General features: G+C 42.3%; 1 protein-coding gene across 3 annotated transcripts in view; it reads right to left on the reverse strand.

Moving 5' to 3' along the window:
• Positions 1–17208, reverse strand: part of lrp4 (low density lipoprotein receptor-related protein 4) — a 68612-nt gene that overhangs the window by 32546 nt on the left and 18858 nt on the right. For all 3 annotated transcript variants that reach the window (XM_011609880.2, XM_011609881.2, XM_029846756.1), the window contains one exon: positions 5013–5159. In XM_011609880.2, coding sequence (XP_011608182.2) covers positions 5013–5159 — 147 coding nt within the window. The remainder of the gene's footprint in view (positions 1–5012; positions 5160–17208) is intronic.

Genomic DNA, 17208 nt, shown 5'->3' on the forward strand with positions numbered 1-17208 from the left:
TAATATGAGAAACATGAAGAAAACCACAGCGGCCATAATCAATAATAAAGAGACCACTGCAGCATGCTTTCAGTGGGGTCAGTACCTGGAGATGGTGTTTAACTCACGATGAGTTACCGGTACAAAAAAAATAAAAGAATTTATTATATCCTGGCGAACCACTGCAGCTTCAATGGTTTTGCAACTAAAAAAAACCATTGGGGCAATTCACGGCGAGTCACCCGACAGCGAAGAAGATCCTACCGTTGCAGTCTGAAGAATGGAAAGTTTAAATCTCTGTTGTGTAAGATTACTAGGCTGACATATATATAAAGTTCTACTGAGAAAATGTCAAAAAACAAAAAAAACAGTTGAAACACATCAGCTTGAGGTTCTATATGTGTGTACTTGTGTGTGCATGTGTGTGTGTTTTGGCTTATAGCACACACCTGTGTTTCAATCCTCACACACTGGTGTTAGCCAACAGTGGAGGAAACCAACACTCACACAGTGTTCTCAATCACACACAACAGAGATTTTCTCCATTTCATCTCTCTCTCTCGCTCTGCCTCACTCTCTCTCTCACACACACACACACACACACTAAAGTATTTCACATCTTTCTCCTGTGCAGCCCCCACTTCTCAATCTGGGACTGAGTGTTTTCCCTTGCAATGCCTCAGCAGGGCTCCAGCGGCGCAAATGTGTGTGTTTACGTGCGCTCGCATCGTTTCTACTCCAAAAATTGAGTGAAATGCTGTGGGAAATAACTTAAAGGATTATCTGCAGCAGCGAGAAGGGAGGACGCAGCAGAAAGAAAAACAGAGAATATATATGTCCTTCAAGGGTAACGTTGGTCTGCTCAGCTTCCTGTTTCTGCAGACATCTTTTATCAGTGTCTAATAAATTATTCTAAACTTGGAGCAACACGATATGATGCATTTGATGTGTGGTTTTATTAATTTTCTTACAATTACCCTCCGTTTGCTCTTGGACGCCCACATTCAAAGAAAAATATTGTTTTGCACATACCATGTCTCTGCTGTTTTTTCCTTATTTTGCATCATTAAAGAATCATTAACGTAACTTGAGCCAAGTCTGATGGCTGAAATTGCAACATTAACATCCAGGTTGGAAAAGACTCATTTCCTTTTAGCAATAATGAACCATTTAGGACCAGATTCAAGTCAAATACAAATATACAGAAACAGTATCTCATGGCGCTCAATCATGTTTTGATTTTCAAGGAACATTGATAGAAAAATACGCCATATTTGAATGAAATATTCAACTTTCAGACAGTAGAAAAAGTTAGGAACAAAGAGAATGATCAGGCCTTGAAAAGATGATGATGACTGAATGTATTCCATCCTTTTCTCTTTCCATATTCACTTGTTTTAACTGCACAGCAACTCACCACAATAAACCATCGGTGACATCGCCAGACCGGCGGAGGCCGAGCATAGTCGTCCTTCTCCTTTAGTGCTTCTACTGACATGGATCATACTTTATGGTACAATAATTGAGCTGTGTTTCATGTCACACTCCCTCACAGCTCACACATCTAGCTCAGTAAATGATTTATTCTAACCACGTGCCATTTAGAGTTGTGTCCTCCAGCCGCAAATTACGGTTCATCCTTATCATTTAAAAAAATGGTTGTTTTTAATTTAATAGAATGTCTCAAAATTATGTTGTTGTCAGGGCTAATTAAAACGCTGTCCTTAAGATGCGTAACCCTTTAATATAATTAACTAGTGAAGTATAAAATTCCTGAAATAATGGAATCCAGCTTTTTTGAATTATGATCATCTACTTTTGGGGGTTTATTCCTCCAGGACAACATTAATCTGAGATTTATTCTTACGTTGAACTAGAGTTAGGATTACCAGTTAAATTCAGTGCCATCAGTCAGTCAGAGCCTCTGGGCAAACTCTCATCGACTTTTCCCACTTTCAAATGTACTCAGTCTTCAAAGTGCTGAGTTTCATGCAAATGGTGCCTGGGCTGGACCAACTGCTGCGCTCAGACCGTGTTCAAAAAGTAGGAAAAGTACAGGCAGATCATGAGTTAATGATCATGCTGCTCTTATTTGGTCGCCTACTTCATGTATTGACATTTGTGTGCAAGCCTTTAGGTTTCCGGCCTGGCTGTGGACAGAGGCACCATCTTAGACACTTGGCCAATAAATATGAATTAATATGATGGCTGTACATGGTAGCAGAATGTATCTGTCACTATAACTAACATCCAACAGAATTAAGAAATATGGATTTGTGAAGTGCAGCCTCTAAATTTTAACATCCAACCCTAATCCTTTGCTTCAAAAAATGCTCATCTAACTCTGATTTACTCTGTTATATGTTGCAGAGAGCTGTTAACAGTCGGGAATCTGTTAGAGGTACGAGGCTTGTAAACTAACTGGAATGTTAGTTTAATTCCAAATGTTTGCTCTTAAAAAGATTCATGATCATTTTGCAATGGTTTCCGCTCTTCCAGGGTGGTCAACACTGAACGGACAGATGTTGCATGCGAGGTGGAGAGAAGAACGGGAGAAGAACCTCTATGACAATTAAGATGGTTCTTCAAAACACACACTTAAGCTTATAATACAAGCAAGAAGACATTTCATATATTTTATAATGGCTCTTCAGTCTTTTCGATGGGAAAGCTATGAGACGCACAACACTGAGACAGAGAACACCCACATTTCCAGTCCTCATGATTCCCACATCATAATTAGATCAGAAGTTTAGCTTCACAGACAGTCGTCCACTCTGCCCCTCTCCTTACACATCCAATCACAAACACACATTCCTTCACGGGGACTCTGGGAATCAGTGATTCCTCTGGAAATTGTCAAATTGGTACCAATTATATATGCGCTAAAGTTCAAGCAAAGCTGGGATGCCACACACTACACTGTTACAACCAAGCTGAAAAGCAGGATTGTTGCATGTTTATCTTCATTCACTGCTTCTACATTCTCACAGCAAGGCCAAATCTCCAACTCCAGCTGGACAGCTTTCTTTTCAGCGCGCCACGAACATCATCGTGCTTCACTCCTGAAAATGCAGCTAACTTGGTCCAATTAGTGCCAGGGGAGCAGATTCCAGTTGAGGGTTTTCGGGGTTTATAGAGTGAGCAGCTATGAGGTTAAAAATGTTGGCGTTGATAAATTAGATCCAATTTTATTTGTCCATAATTTGTCACTACAGATCCAAGTGTACTTTATGCACGCTGCAGTTTGAAAATATAACCCTAAATTTCCACCAGCACTATAGCAGCCTGAGCTCATCGATGGCAATTCTATCCAATATTAGTGTTTCCACTGACAGCGCTGTCGTGCATGTTGAGAGCGTATCCGTCAGTGCTCCACTCCACAGACTATTTCTGTCCGGACTTGCACCATCGGCACTGCAATGTCAGTACCCACACAACGAGCACCATTAATCTTGTCAAAAGTTGAAACATTGACAAGTGCATGATATAGTAGATTTCTGGTGGATGTGGATGCCTCTAGTGAAGGTTGGAGAACTTTTTCCACTACCAGAATAGACCACTGTGGGGGAATAAACAGAGAAACTTTAATCTTGTGGTCTTAAAGGGCGGTAAATACAAGAACAACGCTTTTAATAGGAGCTTTGTTATTTGACTGAGTGGAGTTAGTCCAGGAGAAGTGAATGTGCGACACCACAGCGATGGAGCAGAAGATCAATCAGACAGTACTAATGGATTAGGCAGGTCTGGCTTGATGCTGCGATATCTGTCAACCACCATCCCCATGTCTGATTAAATAAGAAACGTTGCACGGATCAATACATGGCAATCAGGAGTACTGAACATTCAACTGGCCAGAGATCGATAACATTTAGCATCCTCTTTCCCAGCCTCTAACTAGCTTAATGTGACAGGGAGGGATTGATGGGGAAAGAGCGTGAGCTAACACACGCGGCTCATGGTGGCGCAACAACTAGGAGCAACTTGGTTTCTGTTATAAGAGTGAGAAAAACAAAGGAAACAAGAAGACATACACACTCAGGCATTTAAAAGAGGTGCGGCCCACTTAAGAGTGACTTGCTCCGCAGTCCTACTCAAGCATTTTACCCCTACAGCACCGTGTGGACCCATCAGAAAACTCTATTCAGCTTCTGCATCAGAATTATTACCCCACCGAGGGTAACAGATCTGTTTACTCTTTCACTGGGTGAAGATGACTTTCATATGAGCCCAATTTTGTTTTTCCTGACTATTTAAGCAAGAATATTGCATCATAATGCATGATGAATAAGGGACACATGAAGCTTAGAAATAAAAGCTTTACGACTTGGCTTGAGGAGTACACATGCCTGTTAGCTCGATTTTGCCAACACAGATCAAGATGTTCAGCTTTTGACAGTTTATTGCCCACACCATACTACACCCTACTCTCTTCCACGCAGCGCCAAACAACAGAAGAGCGATGTCTCGAGGTGACGGTGTCTTACATTTCCTTTGTACATGATGAATGTCATATGTAGGAACTTCTTTGAGAAAGAAAAACAAAAGGTTCCTGGATCGATCAGAAGATAAAATATTCTCATAAATCCTATCCATTAAAAATCTCGGCAGATGTTGTGGCAACCACCCCGCCATCGATCAATCAATCAATATTTCTCCCTGGTTTAAGTTATCTTTTTTGCACCATTATAAATATTTGAGAGAGAGAGATTTGGATAACAGCTGACCCAGCTGCCAGATTTTCGAAGAATGAGTGATGGTGATATGTAGTCATCTTATTTCTGTTTTTAATCAGCAAATAACCTCAAGTGAAAAGCAGCTTTGTGCCATGACATCAAGACAGCAAGGGAGCCAACATGACGACTACACTAAGTGCATAAATTACAGTATGTGGGCTTTTCACTTGATGCCTGAAAATTAAAACAATATGGGAAACAGGGTGCAGACTGGTGCACATGTTGGGCCTTAAAAATCCTGGTATTGCAGCATTTTCTGGGCTTTAAAAAGACAAAAGATGAGAGTGGTGGACTCACTGCATCCATCCTCGTCGCTGTGGTCCCCACAGTCGTTGTCCCCGTCACACTGCCACTGAGCTGGGATGCAGGTACACTCGCCAAACGCGCTGACCGCACACGTGAAGTGGTTCCTCCCACACGAACACTCTGTGCTGCTTTGAACTCCTGCACACACACACGGGATGAAAGAGTGGAAAGTCAGTTAATGCACTTTGTTTCCTTATTAGGAGGAACATTAAGGTCATATTTTTCTGGCTGATGGGAAGCGTCACTGTCAATGAGCTGCAAACTTCAGACTACTGCAACCTCATGGAGCACAGGCCTGGAGCCTTTACAATTTATGTGTTTATGGTTTGTGCTGAAACATTTTCCATTCAGATGGGGCAATAAACATGCCTGATAATAATATAGATGGCCCTCATAAAATTAATCTACCCTGTCTGAACATAAAATTGGAGGTCTAACATGACTCAAAAAAGGAGACATTATGATCAAGAATATGCAGCTGCGAAGCCTCAGGAATTTTGAGGTTACATTTAAAAAGCAGCGCAGAGTAAATTATTTAGTGATCCTTTTTTTATGGAATGTTCTTTCTTGACCACAATAGGAGCCAAGAGGGCTGATAACCTGATTTATTTATTTACTTACTGGTCTTTTACCTTGTCCTGCGTTGTTTGGCCTGTTTGCAGCTCTATCAAAAATGCTCAAATATACAATACAATACAGAACAATGTCCTGATTTCCCCCTAAAGCAGGGACATGTATATCATGTATAACAGACAACACAATGAGGTGCTGGACCAAGAAGAGACAAACGCATGAAAACCAGACTGTAGCCGACGTGGACAGCCAAGAATACTGGGTAACAAGCACAGATATGGCGGAGAGATGGAGCGTTTTGATGTTTCTGTGCTACTAAAGCAGATAAAAACAAAGGGTTTTCCAGAGACATCACAGCAAACCAAATACAACACAGGAAGTTTTTTTTTTTGTTTTGTTTTTTTAATATTCAGATTTCCTTATTTTACTCTGACGTTAAAGACTACTTATCATTGATCTGTGCGTATTTTGATAAAACTGGCTCTCCACAACAAACCCACAGTTTCTTGAAAGGTGTGCGTGTCTGTGTGTGTGTGTGTGTGTGTGTATGTGTATGTGTGTGTGTGTTTCCTGGCCTCCTTACAAAGGCATCAGTCAACCCAGGAGGGCCTGGCAGAGGGAGCTCAGTAACCTTCAGATCCCTCCCACAGCACTAAATTAATGGCCTCTTTCTTTTCATTTTCCCTCTCTTTCTCCTCATTCTTGTCTTTCCACCATCCTCTCTTCACACTTCCCCCTTCAGTCGCCTCCCTTCTCCTCAGCTCTTCCCTACATTCCCTCCCCCACTCGCCTTGTTTCCAGAACTCTACAAATAGGGACTCATATCATCAATGTCTACCTTGTGGTTTGTCTCTGATCTTGTCCATAAAAGAAAATAAATAAAATTGATTTTTTTTGTCGGATTTACGTTGAAACACAAACATTTTCAGTCTCCATTTTGCAGTCTCCGGTCACTCATTCCTTTCAACAATCTGGGCACGTGTCAACTCAAAAAGCTCACCCTGAAGTGATTTTACAGCCAAATATTCAAATGAAAAAATTCTCAGTAATATAGAATTTTATAAGGCTTTTTTTGGACAATCCATCTGACACTGGCTAATACTACCTACAGGAACAGACACAGCCTAAAGCCTAAAAATCCAAACTAATTCCTGATACTACCTAACACACCAAACACTGCTTTACCTCGTATTTTGGGAGCTGTTCTATATTTGTAATTTCAAGCATATGTGTGATGACTTTTCCTGGGTTAAGCTACAAGCTATTATTTCTGAAAGAATCAGACAATTATATGGAGAAAAACAATTAGCAGGTTATACTTTATTATCTCTGAACTCTTTGTGCATATCTGGGGAAAAGGGCACTTAAGTGGTCAAAAATATTTTTACAATATGACAATTCACACTTACCGTATCCTATCACTTCAGCAATAGTGCGTGGCATTAAAATCACTGATATGTATTTATACTCAACTAATACAACACAAAATGACTTTGTTTTGCATTTGTTCAAGTTAAGGAATCTTCCAAACTTCAAAGTTGTCGGATCAGAGCAGCCACATTATTAACTAAGATGTGCATCAGTGTGAAAAATGTCTGTCATCTGTTGAGTTCAGCAGTCACAAAACAATGCAAACATTTGGTCTCGTAACAGACTTACGGCTTCTGCATATGATGTTGTGTAGGATGACAGACAACACACACACCATTCAGTGGAAATAAAGCCTGGACCGAAGGTAAAGCACTTTGAACTGGAAATGTAAGTTTAGCCACAATACAGCCATTCAGCTGAGGATGTAGTGCAGGTACAACATAAGCCGTTAATTACAGGGCTTCTTTTGACAACTTTACAAGCTGAGGTGGGGGAAACAACATTAACACAAAGCACAACTCTGAAGGTCGGGTAGCCAAGTTTAATAGTAACAGACTTCCAGCTAAGATAATTTGTATTTAAGGCCAGAATCCATATTTAAAGTTGACTGAGAAAAATGTAGTAAATTGATGATTTGTTGTCAAGTTATAAAAGAGCACATAGACACAACTGGAGATGGTCGTTGGACTTGATAAAACCCCTGACACCTGACACAGTGCTATTTGATCAGCATTAAACAAAGCCAGAAGTTTGGCTTTGTTTGCTTCCAACACTTTATCAGAAAGGTGACTTTTTTTTCCCCTTTATGTTGCAACTTCACACAAAAGCAAGACAGGTCTTCAGGTCAGTTCTACATTACTAAGGAGAGAAGGAGAAAAGCTCCCACTTTGTTCAGTTAGCAGGTGATGTCATGTGAAGTGGCCCAGTTCTGAACCTGCTCCTGAGGCCAACAGAGACTGACGGGAGACTAAACTCTGACTCCACCAGCTGCGGCAGGAGGCTCGTGTGTGAGCTGTGAGTCAGAAATAACTTGCAGCACTGAGAAAAAAAAAATAACAAAAAAAACAAAGACCACCAAAGAATCTGGTGGTTACTACTGCCTGAAACTATCCAAGTGCTCCTTGTGTGAAACATGACAGGTGGTCCCCCTGACGGCAACAGGATGCCCCCCTGCACCCACCCTGACACTGCCTAAAACTGACACACCTACATCAGCTACCAAAAGCCCAATCCTGATGTGTTTTTTTCTTTCTTCTTTTTTTTTTTTTAGATCTCACTAGGTGGCATTTAGCTATTATTTGACAAGTTTCATAATATGTGGTTGCTGAATGGTTAAATGGTGAGTGCGAGGAGTTGAGGGGAGCGCAATGTGTCCAAAACACACAATGGTAACCCAGGCCAGGGAGCGGGTGGCCACACGCTGCCAGTTAATTAGACATGGACCTCCCTGGAGACTACCTGGAGGGTCACTCAGAGTCAGGTCTTTCTTTCAGTTTGCAAGGGTGGCACCATACAAAGTGATAGGTGGGAAATCGGGGATGGGTGGGGGCGGGCGAACCAAAGACCGGCATCAATGAAACGGCTGTGCTTCAGCGTCTCTCGGACCAGCCCTATTCAACTGCACCGCATGTCGCCACGCTGCTTTGCCCAATGAGAATGAGGGCATGCGGTGTCCAACCACGCTGTCAGGCAACAATGTTTATCTTCTGCTGGTCCTCAACATGGGAAACACCTCGGCGGTGACAAACAGGGCAGCTGCTGACATACAAAAATGGGCTTCTGGTCCTGACCTTTGATGGTTTTCAAATTTAGCACCAAACAAAGTCGTCAACATGAAAACGCATTTTAAATGAAGTCTTACAGCTTATATCAGCTTATTATGAGTGAAATTCAAGACGGAGCAAAATCACCTATTTTAAATGCAACTGTCCCTTTTAGAGCCGACTGTCATGTTCCTTCTTTTATCTAGTCCATCACAATCAGATTAGGGTCACATTGGAGGGGGTGTCAGATAAACAAGGCATTACCTTGCAGACACAGATGCCAATCCACACGAATTGAAACTCATTTCACAAAACAATAATTCAGATCTCATTAGAAAATAACCATTTTGTGCATTTGGTCTTGTCTTGACTGGTATTCTGTCTGTTCCTTCTCTAAATTTCTCTCTATTGCAACATATGGACGCTTAAACTTAAAGAACAGATTCACCAAATTCCCTGTGGTTCGAGCGGCTCTTGGCTATGCTGACTTGGCTCCAAGACACAGACAGCTCATCCTCCCCGCCTGACTTCCCCATCTTTGCAGCCTCATCTCCAACTACTAATTTGCCTTCTGCAGGTCAAGCAGATCTGAGGTGGGGAGTCGGCAACCACAGCAGAACACATCGAGCCCTGCTGGGGAAAGAAAACAACTGCAGAGGAGCATAAACAGACTGCTTAGCTTCTGGAGGTAATAATAATAAATGTTCTAAAATAGTCAGGTTGCCCACTCAAACAAATAAACAAAGTGTCAGACAAATGGGGCTTCAAATCTTCTAATGCTTGCTAAATGCTTCCAGGACACACCCGTCATCACAAGCTCATCCCTCTGGCTGCAGGCTTCTGTTCTCACCTGCTCATCTCAGACCTTCATTTAAACTTCAGTCTTATCATGCTGCAACACTTACTCAATCAATTCCTTCTCCCATAAATCAGAAGGAAGGCAGGTGTGTTTAGCTGATTCCTTCATCCAACACTCCAAACATCTGACCTCATTTCTGAATTCCCGTCGTGAATAGCCTTTCAGTCAAGCACACAAGGACAAACGCGCGCACACGCACTCCGAGGCAGACTCAGCCAAGTTCTTGCCCATTAACTAAGTGCGATCCTGAAACATGTGGGAGGATACTGTCCTTTATTCCTTTGAAATGAGAGAAAACAACATAATTACATGCTTAGTGATTTATCCTCATCCTGCTGCCAAGGGTTAAAAATAATGGCCCCTGAGATCAAACAGGGGGGGCGGGGAATGAAAGGATAGCGCTGCAATGATGCTGTATACAGTAAAACGTGCAAGTTTCCACCCAGAGCTGGCCAGCAGTCCCTCTGAAGTCAGTTCAAAGATAACAAGGACTTGGCCTTGGAGGAGCAGACAGCTGCTGGATGTGGGCTGGCACTTTGGTGGCTGGGGAACAAACATTTGTGGATACATGCTAGCGTTAAAAAAAAAAAAGGATGAAGAAAGCAGTGTGAAAGGTCCAAACGGATAACTACCAAGTGGCTCGATGTAACTTTTTCACAATTTACTATAAACAAGAAAAAATATCTGTCAGCATCTTGCAATACACCAAAGTAATCCCCCTAAATCTCATTTTCTCTGGGCAAAATGTCAAGATCTCAAAGAACAACATAGCAATAATACAGTGGCTTGAATTAAAACCTACAAAAACACTTTTGGGGGGGGCTGGACCAACTTGTTTATAGTGTATTCTCCTCCATCTTACATTTTTATGACAAACTGTAAAAGAGAGACTTTTCTCATTAGAATACAAAACATATTGTGTGTTTTTATAATAAATGAGCTGCATTCATTATCATAGTTATTGTCTCTTTACTGTCAGGGCTGTTTTAATCCATCGAGGCACAGGCCTGGGTGATTTGTTTTCACAACCATATGCAAAATTAGATATCCAGTAAAAGTTGGTATTTATTGACTAAAGGACTGAATGGAGCTTACAGCGTTCATATTTGCTTTAAAAGTCTCTTTAAAATAGGCTTTGAGCCTCCATAAGAAAAGCATTTGTGTTGACCTGATAGTGTTGTGCAATGACGTGCATTTAAAGAACGGGCTAAGGAGAGAGAGGACCAGCATGTCAAACTACATACATTTTCCACTGTGAAAAGCCCTGTGATGGTGCTGGCCTTTATACTCTATACTTATGTGGCTTTGGAACTATGTATGCTCTTAAAGGATGTGAACGATGGAAGCAGAATTCTGATCAAAGTGAAAGTTACTTTCATTAAGCCTGATGTCTGAGTATTTAAAGAGCTAATGAAAGAAACTGAATGACTACATTTCCGCAAAGATGCCACACATGTTAAAATGGGACAAAACCAGACACGCTATATGCACAATAGTGGTTGATGAGGAGGGAAAGTGTGGGGCAGATGGTGGAACGAGTGTATGGCAGATGCACAGCTGCAGTCCTGAGTGTCAGGAGGTCTAGGGGAAGACTCCTGGGGTGATTTTATGATTCCCGACCGGAAAAAAATGTACTTTGCATGGAGGAGCAAGGTGGATGTCAATGACACAAGTACTGAGGCAGCATCATGACAGGGAATGGGACTTTTTGACCTCCAAAAAAGGAGGTTGGTCTGGTTGGCTCTTTCTTACCAATAATGACTTCAAAATTTTAAATGTTCGAAGATTTTATTTAAATTTATGGTCTGATCATTATGAAACGTTGAAATAATGTAAATACCCCGACTCAAGGTGGCATCCCTCACTAATAGCTCATAAATGTGAAAGTTCATAAAAAAATCTCTTCATTTTCTATTTCAAATTCTCCTCAAGTCATTAAGGAGATGTCAGATTATTATGAAGAGTGGGCAAAAAAAAACCATTTAGTGTAGTTTTTCAGATTATCACCATAAATCGAGAGAATGATGACAGGCTATTAACGCTACTAAAGTAAATACATAGTGACACAGTGTGTGTGTGTGTGTGTGCGTGCATGCGTGTGTGTGAGGCCTTGTAGTGTAAACACAGAGGAGTTCAGAGCTCTGCCTCTGGCTGTGAACACTAGCCTTGCTGGGTAATGTGCTGAGTGAGCACTTGGTGTCCAAGCTTTCACTAATCCATTCTTTGGTCTCTTTGGCCAGTTAACACCCCCCCCCCCCACACACACACAGTTCATCTCCCCTCCTCTCTCAGTGAGTCTCTCTCTCTCTCTCTCTCTCTCATGCACACACACACACACTTCCCACTTTAAACCCCCAAAATCCCCCAATGGGGCCTCTATGTGGGATACATGGGATCATCACTTCAGCTGAGCTTGGAGCTCAGAGTTCCTTCCAGGGAACACCATTTGGATCATGGTCTTCACCTGGATTATCCAGAATTAATGAACCATCTGTATTGCTATTTCTCTCTTTTGCACCAAGTGTGTTTTCAGTTAATAAAACAATGTTCCAGCCTGAGTAAAGTAGGATCCCCATCACCCCAAAACAGGGAAAATCAAATAACCCCAAAATATGTTAGTAATTTCCACAGTTAAAATATTGTGTAACAGAATCTGAATTTTTTTTTGTCTTTTCTGGAGCACATGAGGACTGCTGGTGAAACTGTAGATTTTTCTGTGTGTGTGTGTGTGTGTGTGTGTGTGTGTGTGTGTGTGTGTGTGTGTGTGTGTGTGTGTGTGTCTGTAACTAATGACTGGACCCTGTCCAGCCCAGTGGAGTCAGTCTGTAAGTGCTACACGAGCCACATGTCTGAGCCAAAACTTCCAGCTCGGGCCCTCCATGAAACAGGAACTCCCAAAAGATCAGCACGACTCCCCGGGATCTATTGGGCACCTGCTGGGGGCCTGCATGGTGACAGAATGAAATCAAGTAGCACATATCAAACTGAGCACTACCATCACACCATTTCTAGTTTTAAAAAAATGATTATGGTGCAACTTTGTGATTGGCAGTAAATATCAGCACTGATTTGAATGTGGTCCAGTAAAAGGCCAGTAGTGTCCTCAAAGCGGGGCCAGGTGCCAGATCAATATTAGCAACTCTGCCTAACCACGCCTCTGAATGGGCGCTCAAAGTGAAGGAATAAGGGTAATAAAAGGAGATTATTCCATGCGGTCGAACTTTAACTCACTTTATAGGCTTGGACTGGATGAGGGGAGCTTGCACCAGAGGTCCAGTTTTGTAATAACCAGCTATAAACTGATGCAGCATGAAGCCGAAACCACCCCAGTGTTAGCACCAGGCGCTCAGTGGGGTTAGTGTTTGGGCTTTGGAGTAAAAACTGTGCTTTTTAATGATTTCATACGTTAGAGCTGGAGTTGGCAGGCTGAGCTCTGTGCTGTGCACAGATTCAACTGTCATTAAAATAAACTGCAAAGTATGAAAGCAAATGCTCATGCGACCGCAGAAGCGCACGGGAATCCGAGATTGGTTATACAACCCCCCCCCATGTCACTCCTGTTATTTGAGTGCTACAAAGTAGAACAGGTACAACCTCCAGTGCGGATATCCGTAAATATCCTGTAACGAGGATGATTGATGGTACCTACAATATGACTAATGAACAATTGCGTTGATTGCATTATTTGCTTCCCCCCAGTGAGAATAATTCACATCTTGAAGTTATGAAACTGCCTCAGATACACACTCCCTGGTCCCCACAGGACAACAAAACCCCCGAGCATTCCAGAGGAGGGGGAGAAGAGCTTTGAGAGTGGGGGAGAGGAGGGATGTTAAATTGGTGACTTGGAAGGCAAAGCCTTTCCAGAAGTGAAGCGGACAACCTGTGGTTGGGGCTGAATTCTTTCCCTCTGTGGCTGCTTTTAGAAAAAGAGGAGAAAACAGCAAACACAGACCCCTTCATTCACAGTAATTTATCCCGATGGCCAGGCCTTCTTTACCGGTTGCAATAGCCCCCTTCCGGGGATGCCCAGCAGGATGCCTGCGAGTGGCGTGTGAAACTCTCCTGTCTCCTTCAGCTCAAAAAGGAAAGATGAACAATGGCCCTCGCTAGGCACTGGCTCTGAACAATCCCCCTCTTCGCTTCGCTCTTCGCATTACTTTCTCTTCACTACAATCTATTCCCACATGCATAGTTTTTCTTTTTGGTAAATCCAAACTTGAAATCGTCTTTAACATTAATCGTCTCTTACATGTTTGTTGTAGCTTTAGTCTACTCGTCCATGCTAGTGGAAAAGCTAAACGATGAATCGCTGCATAGCAAGACTCTGAACACCCATGATTTCCTGGGTTCTCAGGACCCCATTTGACCCTCCCATTGCCATAATATTCCAAACAGGAGTGACTCATTGGACACTACGGTGCTTCAACCAAACCGTTTTCCCTGTTTGATCTTGCTGCCTACAGTCACTGAAGTCAGACAACTGATGTAATTACCACATTTTCAAAAATTAAGATTGCTTTCCCTGCAAGAAAGTTGTACAACAATGAAAATTTATACTGAGCATGGCCTGGCATACACTTGAAAGCAGGTCCATGTCCCCCGGCAGAGGATGGTAAGTCCAAAACACAGATGACTCATCAGCTAGCCTTGAGAATTTCCATATGGTTCAGGCTGAGAGACAAGCAGAGAGCGCATCAGGCTGATCAATCAATAACAAAAAACCCTGTTTCTGCACTCCTCTGTAGGACTCTGCAGGTGGGGGAAAGAAGTGTGAACAGTCTCCTCACAGGAGGAGCCTCAGGAGAAACTGCACAGCTTTTGCAGGAAGCCACCCCCCCAGTACTCACCCATTCACCAATGGCTCCAACAGAGCTATTGAGCATTCACCAGGCACCTCCACATCTCCGACAAGCGCAACAAAAAGCATTTTAAAGCAACACTCCCCACAGTTCCCACACTATTTCACCTGTCAAACGCTTACAAAACAGCCGTGGAAGTCCAAATGTGCCTCGGGGGCACCATAGCACAACTCTTGCCAACCTAAATCCTAGTAAAGACATTATGGCCATTTATCACAAATTCACCATAGATCTTTTTGCCTACAATCAAAATATACTATTCTGAGCCCCACTGAGCCCCAAGGCCCAGACAGGACCTTCAACATTGAGAAACATCAACTAAAGAGCAGGAAACGTGATAAAAAGGGTTTCCTCAGAGCCAGACTCAGAGCGGGAGGATGAGTCATCTGGGACTGATGTTCAGGGAATCAATACAAACCAATTGTCTGAGGCAGGAGAGAAGAGAAGAGGCAAAGAAAGGGCAGCAACAGAGGGTCGTTGTGCTGTAGGAAATTGAAGGTGTCCACAGTGGCAGAACCTTGTCTGGCTGATTGATCATTTGAGTAAACCTAAGTTATTTATGTCTCATATAGTGTTATGATGGTCTGATGAAGAGACTTGGAGCAGCAAGTCTTCATTCGGGAGTGAGCGGGGGATTGCAAGCGTGATTTCAGCGCAGAAAGAAATAGATCCCAAAAAATAAAACCTTAAATCTGCAGACACACACTTGCTCAATATGATTTCTGATCAAATAAGGGTCCCGTTTGTAACCTGTAATCACTTGAATAAGGTGCAATAACTTGTTCAATAACTAGATTTTATCGCTCCCTCCTCGTTGAATTAAAAGCAAACGCTAAACAAATTTGCAGCTCCTAAACTGATTTTACGAGGCAAAGCAAAACTCCCACCAAATCTACTTTTTCCACTGTGTGTGTAGGATGAAGAGGTCCTGCTTCACTTACACTAATTATAGACTCTCACTTGCTGGCTTTGTTGCCATGGTGCACATAATCTGTTATCTGCAAACTAGCCTGGAAATATATTTGCTGCATATATGTGAATCAAACTTAAACAGACTACCAGACAGTAATAATTCAGAAGGTCTCATTTTCAGGACCCTTTTTCCTACAGCATAGCAGCTTGGGTTTAGTGGGGAGGTGAAGCTGAACATGAGAGAAAGCTATTTACAGGTCTGCAAGCAGAAGACAGCCGCCGACTCTGCTGCTTTAATAAACCCACCAGTTTAAGACAACGGTACATGTTTTCTTTGTCAGTCTGACAGGCTTCATGTGCTACAGCCCTAAGTTCAAGTTAACTGAACACATGAGCATGATTACACATCCCCTCCGGCTCCAGAACGTCGTTTCAGCATTATTGATAAAGGCTAATGGATCATCAACGGACTATAATGAGGATGATGCACAGTCCCCATGTCAAATATTTCATTTTAGATGAGGCGATCAACCAGATAAAAACACAACGCTCTTCTCTGCAATTGGACGAACCCCCTTGATTAACAATAAAAGCTAAAACAATTGAGGGCACATGGAGTCCCAAACCTCTCGGTTTAATATCTCCGCTGATGCGACCGGCGTCCCGTTATAAACCCTCATAAAAACAAAATCAAGATGTAACTCAATAAACATTAATTTGGCCCAAGGCATATGAAGACATCAATCTTAATGGATCCCCCCCCCCCCCAATCTGCTTGTGACAGCAGCTTTAGTGGAAGCCATCACCCGAGGCAAAGAGTAGCGGGAGCAGAAATGATGATTTCAGGTTATCGCATTTGCTTTCTTTTCATATTTTTGGCCATGATCTGCATAAATTGGCTACTGAAATAGGTGCTATAGGACAGAAAAAGGCAGGATAATCAGGGAATCTCTGTCGGATTGAAATTTCCTGTTTGAGAAAATTTCAGAAAAACAAGCAACACAAAAACCATTTTGGACCGCAAGTGTTTAAATGTTTATTTAAAAGGTTTTGAACACGTCCTACAATCCTGAAGCTTAGCAATTACTTTTTAAAAACTATTAAACAGTATACACAGCTGGTATTGTAGTCTGGAAATGTAGTTCCTGCTCCAAATTTCACCAATTGCTATGTTGAAAAAACAAAGAAGTTTTGTGTAAATATGCCCCCTGGGTTCAAGCTGCAAAAGCTCTTTTCTCCAGGATGGAAGCTTGCAGTCATCCGTTAGCAGATTATTGTTGACAAAGCGTCAATATCATGAGCTTCGCGTTTCTGATGTGTTTATCTCACAACCATCGCAGCTTTCAGACAGATAAATGTGTTCCCATCTCAGCTTTAACAAATGACAATGGTGAGCCCATCTGGCTCCGGACAAATGGAAGGACGGTGTAATATCTCACTATTACACTGGACTCTATCACTCTTCCGACACATGTCTCATTCATGTCTTCTGTTATGTTCTTTCTGAACCCCAGAATACCATCCTAAATGTTTGGTTGTCCTTTTTATGCCTCAGATTACGGCTGTCCTTTAGGGGAACTGACAGCTTTTTCTCTTCAGTGAGAGTGATGTTTAGGCCACTTGTCTCTGTTTTCAGTCATACTTGATGAGAAGAATATGTGCGTAGTGTTATGGCCCTGCAGAGAAACTGCCAGAGGTCTGATCATAGGGGGATGCTTGGGCCTGCCCGCCCGCTCAGGTGCCTGCAGGCTGCATGGATGGCAAATGAGAACACACAAACCGCCATTGTTGCCATCAGTCACCTTAACATGGAAAAAGATTCACTTGATGAATAAAGTTGGAAAGAC

This window comes from Takifugu rubripes, chromosome 13 (genome assembly GCF_901000725.2).
Source record: "Takifugu rubripes chromosome 13, fTakRub1.2, whole genome shotgun sequence".
Classification (NCBI taxonomy): Eukaryota; Metazoa; Chordata; class Actinopteri; order Tetraodontiformes; family Tetraodontidae; genus Takifugu; species Takifugu rubripes.